This window comes from Astatotilapia calliptera, chromosome 20, assembly GCF_900246225.1.
Source record: "Astatotilapia calliptera chromosome 20, fAstCal1.2, whole genome shotgun sequence".
NCBI classification, from domain to species: domain Eukaryota; kingdom Metazoa; phylum Chordata; class Actinopteri; order Cichliformes; family Cichlidae; genus Astatotilapia; species Astatotilapia calliptera.
This window is the reverse complement of record NC_039321.1, coordinates 24,323,162-24,336,702: the sequence shown is the minus strand read 5'-3', so window position 1 is coordinate 24,336,702 and position 13,541 is coordinate 24,323,162. Positions and strand designations below refer to the sequence as shown.

At 38.7% G+C, this 13,541-nt stretch overlaps 1 protein-coding gene across 9 annotated transcripts in view; it reads left to right on the top strand.

The window, feature by feature from the left end:
* Positions 1 to 13,541, top strand: part of ubr4 (ubiquitin protein ligase E3 component n-recognin 4) — a 55,006-nt gene that overhangs the window by 2,007 nt on the left and 39,458 nt on the right. For 5 of the 9 annotated variants that reach the window (XM_026153577.1, XM_026153575.1, XM_026153574.1 and 2 more), the window contains exons 2-22: positions 573 to 670; positions 802 to 905; positions 1,059 to 1,188; positions 1,447 to 1,592; positions 1,767 to 1,866; positions 2,392 to 2,533; positions 2,660 to 2,784; positions 2,904 to 3,028; positions 3,136 to 3,195; positions 3,333 to 3,523; positions 3,647 to 3,746; positions 4,264 to 4,401; positions 4,706 to 4,823; positions 5,651 to 5,692; positions 11,224 to 11,411; positions 11,524 to 11,680; positions 11,849 to 11,934; positions 12,074 to 12,243; positions 12,527 to 12,806; positions 13,097 to 13,229; positions 13,325 to 13,404. In XM_026153577.1, coding sequence (XP_026009362.1) covers positions 573 to 670; positions 802 to 905; positions 1,059 to 1,188; positions 1,447 to 1,592; positions 1,767 to 1,866; positions 2,392 to 2,533; positions 2,660 to 2,784; positions 2,904 to 3,028; positions 3,136 to 3,195; positions 3,333 to 3,523; positions 3,647 to 3,746; positions 4,264 to 4,401; positions 4,706 to 4,823; positions 5,651 to 5,692; positions 11,224 to 11,411; positions 11,524 to 11,680; positions 11,849 to 11,934; positions 12,074 to 12,243; positions 12,527 to 12,806; positions 13,097 to 13,229; positions 13,325 to 13,404 — 2,713 coding nt within the window. The remainder of the gene's footprint in view (positions 1 to 572; positions 671 to 801; positions 906 to 1,058; positions 1,189 to 1,446; positions 1,593 to 1,766; positions 1,867 to 2,391; positions 2,534 to 2,659; positions 2,785 to 2,903; positions 3,029 to 3,135; positions 3,196 to 3,332; positions 3,524 to 3,646; positions 3,747 to 4,263; positions 4,402 to 4,705; positions 4,824 to 5,650; positions 5,693 to 11,223; positions 11,412 to 11,523; positions 11,681 to 11,848; positions 11,935 to 12,073; positions 12,244 to 12,526; positions 12,807 to 13,096; positions 13,230 to 13,324; positions 13,405 to 13,541) is intronic. The other 4 variants (XM_026153580.1, XM_026153578.1, XM_026153576.1 and 1 more) reach the window with 2 other exon arrangements.

The following is a 13,541-nucleotide window of genomic DNA, read 5'->3' as shown; positions in this document are numbered from 1 at the left end:
TTGTGTTGACAAAATGTGTAAGAAATGTTAATGGATGGATGATAATAAATTATAATTATAAGAAGTCTGTTTTAAAAAGTTGAATTAATTTTTAAGACTGAATTCTTGCACAAACACATTGGACAAACTGTAGGTAAGCAAAGTTTACATAATTGCAGTGCCTCAGAGGAATCAATTTCACAATTCACAATGTAATGTCACCATAGCAACAGATGGAGCTGATTCTGTCTATATTTTAAAAGTAAGGCTGCAGTCAGCAGCTGTTTTCTTTATTGTTACTTGGACATTTAGTATGGCAGTTGATTTGATGTACATCATGAGAGGTTGCCATCTGTTTAATGTGACACAGCAGAACATGAGATTGTCCCGTGAACACTTTAACTCCCATCTTTGCACCTCTTACTCTTATTTGCGTGGAAGAATTAAGACACTAGTTGAGGAAAGGAGGAGGAGTTAGATCAAATCCACTCTGTGTCACTGTCCTATCTGTATTCTCTACCCCCTCCCCCCAAACAAACTAAAACAACCCACTATAAATGTTGTGTAAAAAGTCATATTTCCTTTGTTTGCAGTGAATCAGACATTCTTCACCACGACAAGCAGTATGAACCTTTCTACTCATCATTCGTGGCACTCTCAGCACATTACATCACCACAGTATGTGGACAAAGTATGTGTATTTCATTTTCTCCTAAGAGTAATAGACAAATTACTGCCACTCACTGACAATGAGCCAGAATCTTTCAGTGAAAACTGTTTTGTTGCTAGATGTTATTTTTGTTCTTTTCTTTGTTTCTACAGTACCAAGAAATCAATTGCTGTCAGTTGCTGCAGCGTGCAAAGTATTGATCGAATTTTCATTGCTGCGCTTGGAGAACCCTGATGAGGCATGTGCAGTTTCACAGGTAAGTGAGACAGTCAGCAGGGTGGGTGTAGTCAATTGTAATACATTAGTGTAGTCATTTCTAGTTATCACTGATTTGCATTTTCTGGTGGTTTTCTGCTTTCTATTTGTATGGAATTATGTATTGAAATAAAAAAAAATTGTTTTTCTTTAGAAACACCTGATCCTTTTAATAAAGGGACTGTGCACTGGCTGCAGCAGACTAGATCGCACAGAAATCATTACTTTCACTGCTATGATGAAATCTGCCAAGTTGCCTCAAACCGTCAAGACACTTTCAGATGGTAAGACTCCATAAAGGACAAAACTGAAAAATGCTTCACTGTCCTGGTAGACAACATGAATAAGTTATATGGCCAAAACTGGAAATTCACTGCATTCACTGGAAGGATTTGGACATTTTTGGTCTATTAGTTTTCTATATACTATAATTATTCAATGAAGCTGTGAGTATTTATCTGCCTGGGCTGTCACAGAGGCCCTTTTGATTAACAGCCTTGACATGTGGTGAAACTCTTGTGCCATTTTTTTTCATTTAATAGTGGAAGATCAGAAGGAGTTACCCAGTGCTGTGAACCCAGAGCTTCGACAAAAAGAAGTACAAATGAACTTCTTTAATCAGCTGACATCAGTTTTTAACCCTGACCTTACCACCATCTTGGCCTCTCCATCAGCAGCACACATGCAGGCAAGTATTAATGACCCAGCTACTCTCGATTGCTATTAGCAGAAGTTACGCAGCTTCTGCTTTTGTTCCCCTTTCCTTTTAAATTAATTTTGTTAGCTGCATTTAAAATAATATTCTGTCACTGTATTGTTGAAAATTATCTTTTGTAATCATTGCATCTCTTGTTAATTACAGGCTGAAAGTGATTGCGATGAACAAAATACAGATCAAGCTGTTCAGACCAAAATGAAAAATGCCTTTGTGTCCCAGAATGTGTCAAGCTTACAGGAACTAGGTAAGTAGTTGTTCCAAGAGACTGGACCTTTGACACTACTATATACAGGTCAGGGTTTAAAAGTTTTATCGCAGCTGTTGAAAGATGGGAGACTAGAAATCTTGGGTTGGTTTTTTTTTTTTTTTTTTTTTTTTTTTTGAAAAATATCTGTTTAGTAAATGTCACCATTAAGTCACACTATGATGAATATACTTCAATAATTGATTTTCCATACAGGAGTGTATATATACACTGTGAGTGGCTGTAATCCAGAATTGAGTTTGTTTTTTCCCCCACACATCCATGTGGAAAATGTACATTTTTTCCCCCCTATTGATTCAAAATGTCAGATGGTCCCTTGTTTACTTTTCACTCTTGAAAGCACGCTTGAGCTCTAAATTATACGTAACCTTGTAAAAGCACTTTTTCCTTTACAAATTGCAATGAAAATTTAGTTTCTTTAGTAATCCTGCCATTAATTAATTTAAAATGAAACTTAATGAGTTATTATTTGATTAAATTTTTGATTTAATGTAATTTTTCCAGGTGGGTCTGAGAAGTTGTTACGAGTGTGCCTCAACCTGCCCTACTTTCTACGCTACATCAACCGCTTCCAGGATGCTGTATCAGCCAACTCATTCTTTATCATGCCAGCCACAGTGGCTGATGCCACTGCTGTTCGCAACGGGTATTCTTTTTTTTTTTTCTTCTTTAAATCTACTGGGCTAATAAGAAATTGTGTTTAATTTTGGCATCTGGCCATTTCACCACTGGCCCCAACATTAAGTTGTTATCCTGTACTTAAAATACATAGATTTCACTCACTGGTGATAGATGTGACCATGGCTTTGGACACACTTTCCTTGCCTGTACTGGAGCCCTTGACACCAGGACGACTACTGGATATGACTGTGCTGGCTCTAAGCTGTCTCTATGCTGGTAGGTGGTTACATTTTTGGTTAAAATAAAACATACCATGTGATTCAGGCTGCTATAACATTCAAAAACCAAACTAAGGAAAAAAACAAAACATCTACAATGCGTTTTTACTTGTTTAGGTGTAAGTGTGGCCACTTGCATGGCCATTCTACAGGTGGGTAGTGGCTTGCAACTTCGCTCTGCCTCCACTGGTACCAAAGAAGAGGACTATGAAAATGATGCAGCCACAATTGTCCAGAAATGTGTAAGTATTATAACTAATCACTTTTAAAAAGTCTTTAATTACTGTCTTACTAACATGTATATTTTAACAAGATTTAAAAAGATGACATATATTTGTCTTCACAACAGCTGGAGATTTATGAAATGATCGGACAAGCCATCAGCAACTCTCGCAGAGCTGGAGGAGAGGTGAGTACCAATTTTGATTGATATATTGCGCAAATAGAAGAATAAATATATATTTATAATTGACAGTCCTAGACTGTCAGTTATAAGTTAAGTATTATGACTGATATTTTTAAAATTCTCTCTTCTCTGTTCTGCAGCATTATCAGAACTTCCAACTGCTTGGAGCCTGGTGCCTCTTAAACAGCCTGTATCTGATTCTTAACCTGAGCCCGACAGCGTTGGCAGATAAAGGAAAAGAGAAGGATCCCCTGGCTGCTTTGCGTGTCCGTGATATTGCAAGTCGCACCAAGGATGGCGCAGGGTCACCTAAACTTGGTCCTGGCAAAGGGTATTTTTAAATCTTAATAAAGACAATTTTAGTTCAGTAGGTATGCTTATGCATAAAAGGTCATTTGTGTGCATTAATGTTTTGCCTTTTTCTGTTTTGATCTTTTTTGTTTTCCCTCTCAAGACACCAAGGCTTTGGGGTTTTGTCTGTTATCCTGGCCAACCATGCAATCAAACTTTTGACTTCACTTTTCCAGGATCTGCAGGTTGAAGCTCTGCACAGAGTAAGTGAAGCAACAAAAAAACGTGACTGCATTAAAACAAAACTGCCATTGTAGCCATACTGTACTTGCCACCGCTATCGCTGGTTTCAGATGTCACAATCGTTTGTAGGTTTAAACCCTCTACTGTAAAATTGAATTAAATACTAATGTAGCTAGTTACATTCAAGCCTTCATCTCTTGTTTGAGGAACCAAAAGAATTTTTTTTTAAATTACTGTACCTCAGTTAAATCTTCATGGCTTCATATTTAGTATAAGTTCCTTGTTGTTTTACAAGATTGCATGTTTATTTACAGATTTGAAAGTTGTTGTATTTTTTGTTTGTTTGTTTGGGTTTGTTTTGGGGTTTTTTTTGGTTTTTTTGGTTTTTTTTAGCATTTTCATTCTTTGTTACCCTTTCAGGGTAGGAAATGAATTCAATTAATAAAAAATTCAAAAGCATCCAAGTATGCTTCAGTAATTACTGAAAGTATTTTGTGTTCCTTAAAAGCCGTTTCCCCCCTTCTGCCAAATCTAAAGGGTTGGGCAAGTGATGGACCACCGGCTGAGCTCAACATCATGGCACAGAGCACTTCCAGCCAGAGGGTTCAAAGACTCATTGACTCTGTTCCCTTGACAAATCTGCTCTTCACACTTCTCTCCACCTCCTACAAAAAGGTGCTGTCAGTTGTATTTGTAATTTGCATTTGCAGTTATGCTGTTTTATTGATTTGAACATTAATTGTGATATTGTGATACAAAAGAAACAAGCAACAGATTTTGTCTGGTTCATTTTTATCTTTGTAGTTTATCCTTTTTTATCCCTTACAAAATTAGTGGATGTCTAGATGATTATTTATTGAAACCAGCCATTTTCAAATGTAGGTATACTGCAGCTGACTTCTCGGGTGAATCCTGGAAACTTTCTGTGTCCCAACCAAACTTTTAAACGTTGACTTTTATTTCATTTATCTGCTGTTAGGCTTGTGTTCTCCAGCGTCAGAGAAAGGGCTCAGTCAGCAGTGATGCCAGTGCTTCTACAGATTCAAACACCTACTATGAGGATGATTTCAGCAGTACAGAGGAGGACAGCAGCCAGGGTATTTATTTTCTTTGGATTCAAACAATTGTTTGTTACATAAAGTATGCATTTACATAGCAGCTCAGTTATGCAAATAAAGAGACATACTGCTCCCTGTGTGCTGCAGACAGTTTTTTCTTAAATCCTGGGTTTAGGAATGCAGATGATACTCTCAACAATTCAGACATTGTTATGCTACTCCTGGATTGATTAATAAAAAAGCAACAACTTAAAAAATACAGACAATCCACTGAAAAACAGGGGATTACATTAGCATGACCATATGTATCTATATTGTAATTATGAAGCACTCTACTTTTGCAATTAATATATACAAAAATGCAATTTATTAAAATATATTGATAATTTAGGGTCAAACTTTCTTGCATTTATGGACAATTAAAAACAAAGATGTTGTCATCTAGCTTTAAAGGTAAAGGGGAGACACATGAACTCACCATTTAAGGACTCAATTCTGTTTTAACATAGTGACCAAGAAGTGTTATTTCATTCCTACAAGGTATGCTTCAGGTTTCTCTGCATCACAGTGGGGATTCAATTGGTGAAAGTAAAGTCACATATATTTTTACACATTTCCATTTGATCTGAGTTTCTGTCAGTGCTGAGCTGGATAAGATAACAAATGCAGTATTTTCAGTATTTGGGAACATTTTTAAATTGGTTTAATTGAAGGAGTGAAACAAGTGTGCTGTCAGTGGTTAAGTCAGTGAGGTAATGACAGCAGTGCGAAGGGTAAACTCATACATACGCTCACAGTGATGTGATTTAAAAAAATTTTGTCCATCACAATAATACCAGTGTAGTTGACAGTGTCTACTATTTCAGCAGAGAGAAGACAGGAGAAGACAAGTGCAGCTTGTGTCTCAGGTTAGCAGTTTTCTGTCCTCAGGTCAAAGACTTGGTGTCCGCTGTCCTAAATTCATTTTTGTTATTGTATGTCTCACAATTTAGACTCTGAGCCTTGATCCTAACGGCCTAGAAAATGATAAAGCCACAGATGAAGTCTTTGACAAAATACTCCCTGTTATCAGAGTTGCTCTGCCTTATAATTCATATGAACTAAATTAAACTTGTTTTATCAAAGAGGTTCATCTGTGGCTTGTTGTTTTAAAGAATAATACCAGTGGTGTTGATATGTGGGATATTATTTAAACTATTAACTACTGAAGCTTTCATTAAAACTAGTTAATTATCTGAATAATTACACTAACAGTTACTGACAGAAGTCATAAAACATTTCTCAGTGATTTATTTTAAGAGCTTTACCTCTATTACTTTATCATCCTTTTGTCTTCCAGTTTCTGCCTCTTTCCTTTTTCAACAGCGACTCCAAAGAAAGAAGTTTGTTATAAGATAGCTGCTAATAGTAATGCTTTAAAAGTATAACATTTATTGCTGGCCTAATGACTTTTCAGGTCGTGGTTGAAATTAAAATTAAACAATTTTCAGTATGGTAGAAAATTATTTTTGAAATTGGCTGTGATACTACAAAATGATAAAATCCATTTTACCCCCGACTCTTGAATCTATTTTAACACAAATGAGGATAAAATTGTTAGAAAACTTATTTAAAAAAAAAAAAAAAGTGAAAAACTCTTGATGCAAAAATAATCAAGACCCACATCAAAGCAGTGGTATCATTCTTAAATACAATAAATTCAAGTTGTGCTTAATGAGCTTAAACACGCAATGCTACATCTTGCTGTCACCTGAAAAGTTCATTTTTGTATGTTGCATGCAGATGTGAATATCAAATTATTGTGATATTCTTTTGAAACACTAAAGTTGTCTTGTTTTTGTATTTGAAAACTTTCAGTGTAGTTGAGTGATATCACCTTTTTAAAGAATATGAATGTTTTGTGCATGGTAAGTGCACAGAGCACAATGAATCAATGAAATTTGTGGCTATAAATTTAAAAACATTATGGGGAAGGATCCAGAGCTAATATAGATGGTACACCCATGTAAACTAAACCAGGCAGTACCATCTCTCTAGATTGGTGCTATTAATTTGTCTCCTAGCTAGAGCTGGTTGGTGTCAGACACCTATTAGTGTTCACTGAAACCAGCCAGGTCAATGCTGCTCTGTTAGGAATTTTTTTTTTTTTTTTTTTTCCTCCATAGCTAAGCAGAAGAGTTTTACAAAGATGAATGCGTCTTATTCTATTCATGAACTAATTTTTTCCTCCAAGGCAGGGTCTAGGAAAGACTGGTCAAATTTGTAATTTGTTTTGTTAACTTAAACGCACATTCTCCAAAAAGTTGATTCTGTTCATCTGGACCTAGCGTTTTGTGGGAGAAACGTTTCGTCACTCATCCAAGTGACTTCTTCAGTCTCAGCTGACTGCAGGTTTCCCCAATCTTATAAACAGTGCATTTGCATAATGACTGAAACCAGCCCACTGAAGGAACAATGGGCTGGGAGGTCAGTTCCTTAATCTTAATTATGCAAATTCTCATAACCATTGATCAACAACCACTGACCAAAACCCACTGATCAAAGACCACTGAGCAATGGCCATGAGTACCATTCACAGACAGTTGGGGAATGGCTGCAATCACAACATTGTAAGATATACCCTTAGGCCCCCTCCTCGATTCAGAGATGGTCTTTCCCTTTTCACGTAAATGGCCTCCTTGACTCCACTCTCAAACCAGCGTTCCTCCCTGTCCAGGATGTGTACATCCTCATCATTGAAAGAGTGTCCACTGGCCTATAGGTGTAAATAGACTGCAGAGTCCTGGCCTGACGAGGTAGCTCTTCTGTGTTGTGCCATCCGCTTCGCCAGAGGTTGTTTGGTTTCCCCGATGTATAAATCCTGGCAATCCTCCTGGCACTTAACAGCGTACACTATGTTACTCTGTTTGTGTTGGGGGACCCGATCCTTGGGCTGGACCAGTTTTTGGCGCAGCGTGTTTTGGGGTTTGAAAGCCACAGAGACCCGGTGTTTAGAAAAAATGCGTCTCAACTGCTCCGATACTGCTGACACATATGAGATCACTACAGGTTTTCCCTTGGGCAGCGGTTGTCCTTCTCTCCTGGATCGACTGGCGCTTTCTTTAGGTGCCTTTCCAGCTTTGACAAACGTCCAGCTGGGATAACCACATTTACTCAGGGCCTTTTTGATGTGATGTTCTTCTGCCTCCCTGGCCGCTGTGTCTGTGGGGATGGTGTTCGCTCTGTGTTGTAGCGTCCTAATGACACCCAGTTTGTGCTCCAGCGGATGATGAGAGTCAAACCTTAAATACTGATCCGTATGTGTAGGTTTACGGTAAACGTCAGCTTTTAGATGTCCCCCATTCCTGATGGAAATCTCACAGTCTATGAAGGCTAACCTGCCACTCTTCATATCCTCCCTGGTGAATTTGATGTGTCGGTCCACCGAGTTAATGTGATCCGTGAAATGTGGTACGTCCTGAGATTTGATTTTCACCCAGTTGTCATCCACATATCTGAACCAATGGCTTGGTGATGTTCCAGGGTAGGATAGCAAAGCCCTCTTTTCCACTTCTTCCATGTACAAATTGGCCACGATGGGTGAAACTGGGGAGCCCATGGCACTCCCATGTTTCTGCCTGTAGAATTGACCCTTGTATGTTAAGTAGGTGGAATGAAGACACAGTTCCAAAAGCAAACACACTTGGTCGATGCTGAGATCCTGGCCCTGAGGTTGGAGTCATCCAGTAATCTCTTACGGACTACCTCCAATGCTTCCGTGACTGGGATGCAAGTGAAGAGAGATGTAACGTCGCAGGGCGTGGCTCAAGAGTTGGGAGTTCGCCTTGTAATCGGAAGGTTGCCGGTTCGAGCCCCGGCTTGGACAGTCTCGGCCGTTGTGTCCTTGGGCAAGACATTCCACCCTGCCTACTGGTGGTGGTCAGAGGGCCCGGTGGCGCCAGTGTCCGGCAGCCTCGCCTCTGTCAGTGCGCCCCAGGGCGCACTGACAGAGGCGAGGGTGGCTGAGGCGAGGGTGGCTGAGGCGAGGGTGGCTGAGGCGAGGGTGGCTGAGGCGAGGGTGGCTGAGGCGAGGGTGGCTGAGGCGAGGGTGGCTGAGGCTGTGGCTACAGTGTAGCTTACCATCACCAGTGTGTGAATGGGTGGATGACTGGATGTGTAAAGCGCTTTGGGGTCCTTAGGGACTAGTAAAGCGCTATACAAATACAGGCCATTTACCATGGTTTCATCTGCCTCCATAATGACATCTCTCACCTTCTCAACAAAATCCAGGGTGTTCTGGATGTGGTGTTCAGAACTGCCCACCAGCGGGTTGAGGATCGAAGCCAGAAACTTGGAGATGTTATAGGTGACCGAGTTGATCATGCAGACAATCGGTCTTAAAGGTGCACCCTGTTTATTTATTCTGAAGAAGTCACTTGGATGAGTGACGAAACGTTTCTCCCACAAAACGCTAGGTCCAGATGAACAGAATCAACTTTTTGGAGATTTACTTCCCTGGATGATTGAGAATGCATCAAGACGTTAAACGCACATTGACAAAGTGGAATGAAAACCCAGTGGGGACTATTATGAGCAATGCCGTGCCTATTCTGAACCTTAGTGGAACCTTGTGACATCTGTTAGTTGTGGTTTGTCCTTGACAAGCATGCTGTATCAATAAATAAGAGCCACGAACTTGACAGCAGTGCACTTAAAAAAAGAAGATTGATTGCATTTGTCATCAACAGATCACATCTGTTTACATATCCTACAAGGAATAACATAGCTGTCACCTGAGTTAAATCAGATGGCGAGTAAGGAAGCCATAGAGACTCTAACTTTCTTTGTGGTTAAGCTGAAAGCGTTGGACTGAAACTATTATCAATAGGTCTTAAAAACCTGCTTTCAAAGAAATTACTCCTGTATCGTACTGCAGGCTGAGCACACAGAATCAAAATGCCTGTGAAACAATTTTTCAGTGTAGAAAATGTCATGGCTCAGCAGGTGAGGGAAGCAGTTGAGCTTGAGCTCGACCTATTAGAAACACAAGATTTAAATGAGTTTTTTCCCCTCATATTTAAATTCAATGTTTGTTATATAGGTGCTTTTTTTTTCTAAATTCTTACTGTGAATTTTTATTTGGTAGAATATGAATTTTTCAAGCTATCACTGTAAATTAATGTACAGTATTATGTAGTTCTAGGCTGTGTGACAGTCAGTCTTATATTTTTGCACCAAAACATTTAAAGAGAAGTGTGCACATTTTATATTTTATCCTATTTTTGACCGACTGACATGTTGATTGTAGCAGTGTTTTCTGCAGAAGGTGTAATAATGCATCCTCACGCTCTGTTCAGCACATTCAGATTCTAAGCAATCTGAGAATAACGTGTGCTTTATGTTCAGCTAATTCTAGCATTGTTTCTTATTTTTGCTAGAAACACACAAGAATGTATAAAATGTGTAAAAATTCTAATGCAGCACAACTTGGAGCTCATAATAATATAAATTAATTTAAAGGAATGATTGTGGCTTTCCTCTCCACCATCTATGGTAGCTGACAAACTGCAGCATGTCTTTTGTTACTAGCAGATTTACTTCCACTTTGGATTGCACTTGTCTTATACAAAGATAAAAATATAAATCAATACAAATTAATATGTTCATGTATTCTCAGTGACAGCAATGAAAAGTGCATGTCTTTGAAGATAAATTGTGTAACATCCTTATGTAGATATTCATCAAGAGGGAACTGGTTATTGTTTGCTTCTTACTGCAGTCTTTGGATCTTGTTCACCACCTTCACTGTGTTGTACACTCACTGGCCACTTTATTAGTTACGTCTTGCTAGTAATAAGTTGAAAATTTCCTCATTGTTTGTGACATGGAAACAGCAACTTGCTAAAAATTTTAGTCCATATTGACATGGCATCATATAATTCCACATAACATTTTCATGCCTGGCTACACGTTTTACTGCTTCTTTGCAGGGTAGTAATGTTTTGTTTGTTTGTTTTAAAGCAACTGGCAAACAACATGACATTGTTGTCAGGCAGCATATTTTTAAGATCATGACAATTCCAAGTACACAGGGGCTCATAGTGTGGTTAAAAGAAGGCCATTATACCACCACAAAAGGACCAAATGGTCAATAAATACACTGCGAGCACACTAGCAAATTGGCCATGGGGAGAGGATGGTGTTACTCAAGTTAACCTAAAGCAGTCAACCTCGGGGTAATACTGAAATGCGTTTTAAGTTCTACCGTGTGAGCGGTTGAAGTTTGTTTAAACAAATGGTAACTGATGGCCAGTGTCCAGTGAGTGTAGTTGCCATGAACTATTGTGAAGCTTTGTTTTCCTTTTATTGGTGACACCACTGCTACATCACAAATACTTTCATGAATGTGTGAGCATTTTACCTCAAGATGTTTATGTAAATAATTAACTATTCTTTACAGATGATGACAGTGAACCTATCCTGGGGCTTTGGTTTGAAGAGACAATTTCACCAAGCAAGGACAAAGTGGCTCCTCCACCCCCTCCCCCTCCACCACCTTTGGAGACTTCTCCCAGACTGAAGAGCCCCAGCAAGCAAAATCCAAGCGAGAACGGCAACATTTTAGCTGGCCGTAAAGATCCCGAACTGGTGAAGACAACATATAGATTGTTGCTGTTACAATGCATACAATACTTCTTCTTTTTTTTCTTTTTTAATAGGGCTTATGACATTGTATCATCTCAAATCTTTGTTTCTGCAGTTCCTCAGCTTAGCATCCAGTATTCTGAATTTCATCACCACCTCGATGCTAAAATCCAGAAACAACTTTATCCGTAACTACCTGAGTGTGTCTCTCACAGAACAACACATGGCTACGCTTGCCAGTATCATCAAAGATGTGGACAAGGATATCAAAGGTATGCTTAACAAAAAAAACCCAAAACAAACAAAAAAAATTGCAGTTATTCAAATATAAGAATATTTACCTAAATTCATAATAATTTGCTTTGCAGCCCTGCAGACTTGAGTATTTTGACAACAGTGAACATCTATAGTTATGCGTTGTTGTTTCTTTTACCCCACAGGGTCTTCAGATGAAGTCTTTTCTTTAGCACTGTATCACTTCAACCACACCCTAGTGACCTCAGATCTTCCCTCCCCAGCATTGCAGGTAAGAGGTTTTGCTTTGCTTTCGTTTCTTTGCCACTATATGAAAAAATCTTTTAACAACTACTTTCTACAACAAACTTAAAATTGATTTTTTTTTTTATTATCTCAATTCTCATATTGTTTCTCTTAACTATTTGCAGAGCACCCTTTTACAGCAATTAGGTGTTGCACCCTTTTCGGAGGGTCCATGGCCTCTGTACATTCACCCTCAATCATTATCAGTGCTCTCCAGACTTCTCCTCATATGGCAGCACAAAGCTACTCTGCAGGGAGAACCGGATGTTCCTGAGTGTATGAAAGTTTGGGAAAGGTAGAAAAATTCAGTTTTTCTTATCTGAATATTTATTATTATGATCAAATTGTTTAAATGCCTTGACGCTGCAATCGAACTTAGATAGTATGGTTGTTGGCATTTATAAAAAAAAAATGGTGGTGGCTTGATGGGGGCGACTTGTATAAATATCCAATATTGTAGTCAATAACAATGGAATTATTGTTTGCAAAAACATCACAGTTGTAGTCTAGCTTAGTCTTCCATACATTTCTCTTTAATCTGGATTTTTTTTTCCTTTTTGCTGCCTGTACTTTCTCAGATTTTTGGGAACCTTAAAGCAACACGCCATCCAGGGTTCTATTCATGGCGAAGATGACCTTAATGTGGAACACCTCCAGCTGCTGCTGCTCCTTTTCCACAATCTGTCAGAGCGTGGTCGTCGATCAGTCCTCACCTTAGTCACACAGGCTATTACAGAGGTGGCACAGAGCAGAGACTCCCAGCTGAAAGCTGTGCCCCTCAATTTGGCCCGCCTGTTGCTGGTTTTTGACTACCTGCTGCGCCACTACTCCAAGGCTCCTTTATATCTTTTTGAACAGGTTAATGCTTTCTTTCAAATTGTTATTTATATGGTAAATTGAACAATAAAGCTTTTTCTTTTTTCTTTTCTTTGTTATTTGATTTCCATTCATTAGGTAAAATATCGTCCTGCAAGTGCATTAATCTGGGTTCAGAGTAACATAAAGATGTCATTATGATTGTAATATAAGGCTAGTTTAGTATAAAACATACCAAGTCCTATACCTAGTAAATTTTTGCTAAACATTCTAATAACACAGTATTGTGTTTGGGACTCAATAACAGTGTTTACTCTGTGTGCTATAAATAGGTGCAGTACAACCTTCTTACCCCACCATCTACTGGGGCAAGTTCTGTTCAGGAAGGTGGAAAACGCAGCAACATCCCACTTTACTATGGATTCAAAGAGGTGGAGGAGAACTGGGCTAAACACTGTTCGACAGGTAAACCCAAATATTTTTTTAACTAAATTTCAGTTTAATCTGTTTGTAGTATATGAAAATTGAATTTTATCTTTGATTAAATGCAACTGTTTTAGATTCCAATGTCCAGCCCAAGTTCTACTGCGTTCTGTCTCCTGAGGTGTCTGAAGATGATATCAGCAGACTAGATAGCAAGGTGAGGCATGGACTCTGTTTTATGTGGTCTTAAATGAATTTTTGACAATACAGTTTAAATGTGTCTTAAAACATGCTTTTTATTTTATTTTTTGTATATAAATACTAGGGGTGCAACAATACTCGTATCGGTATTGA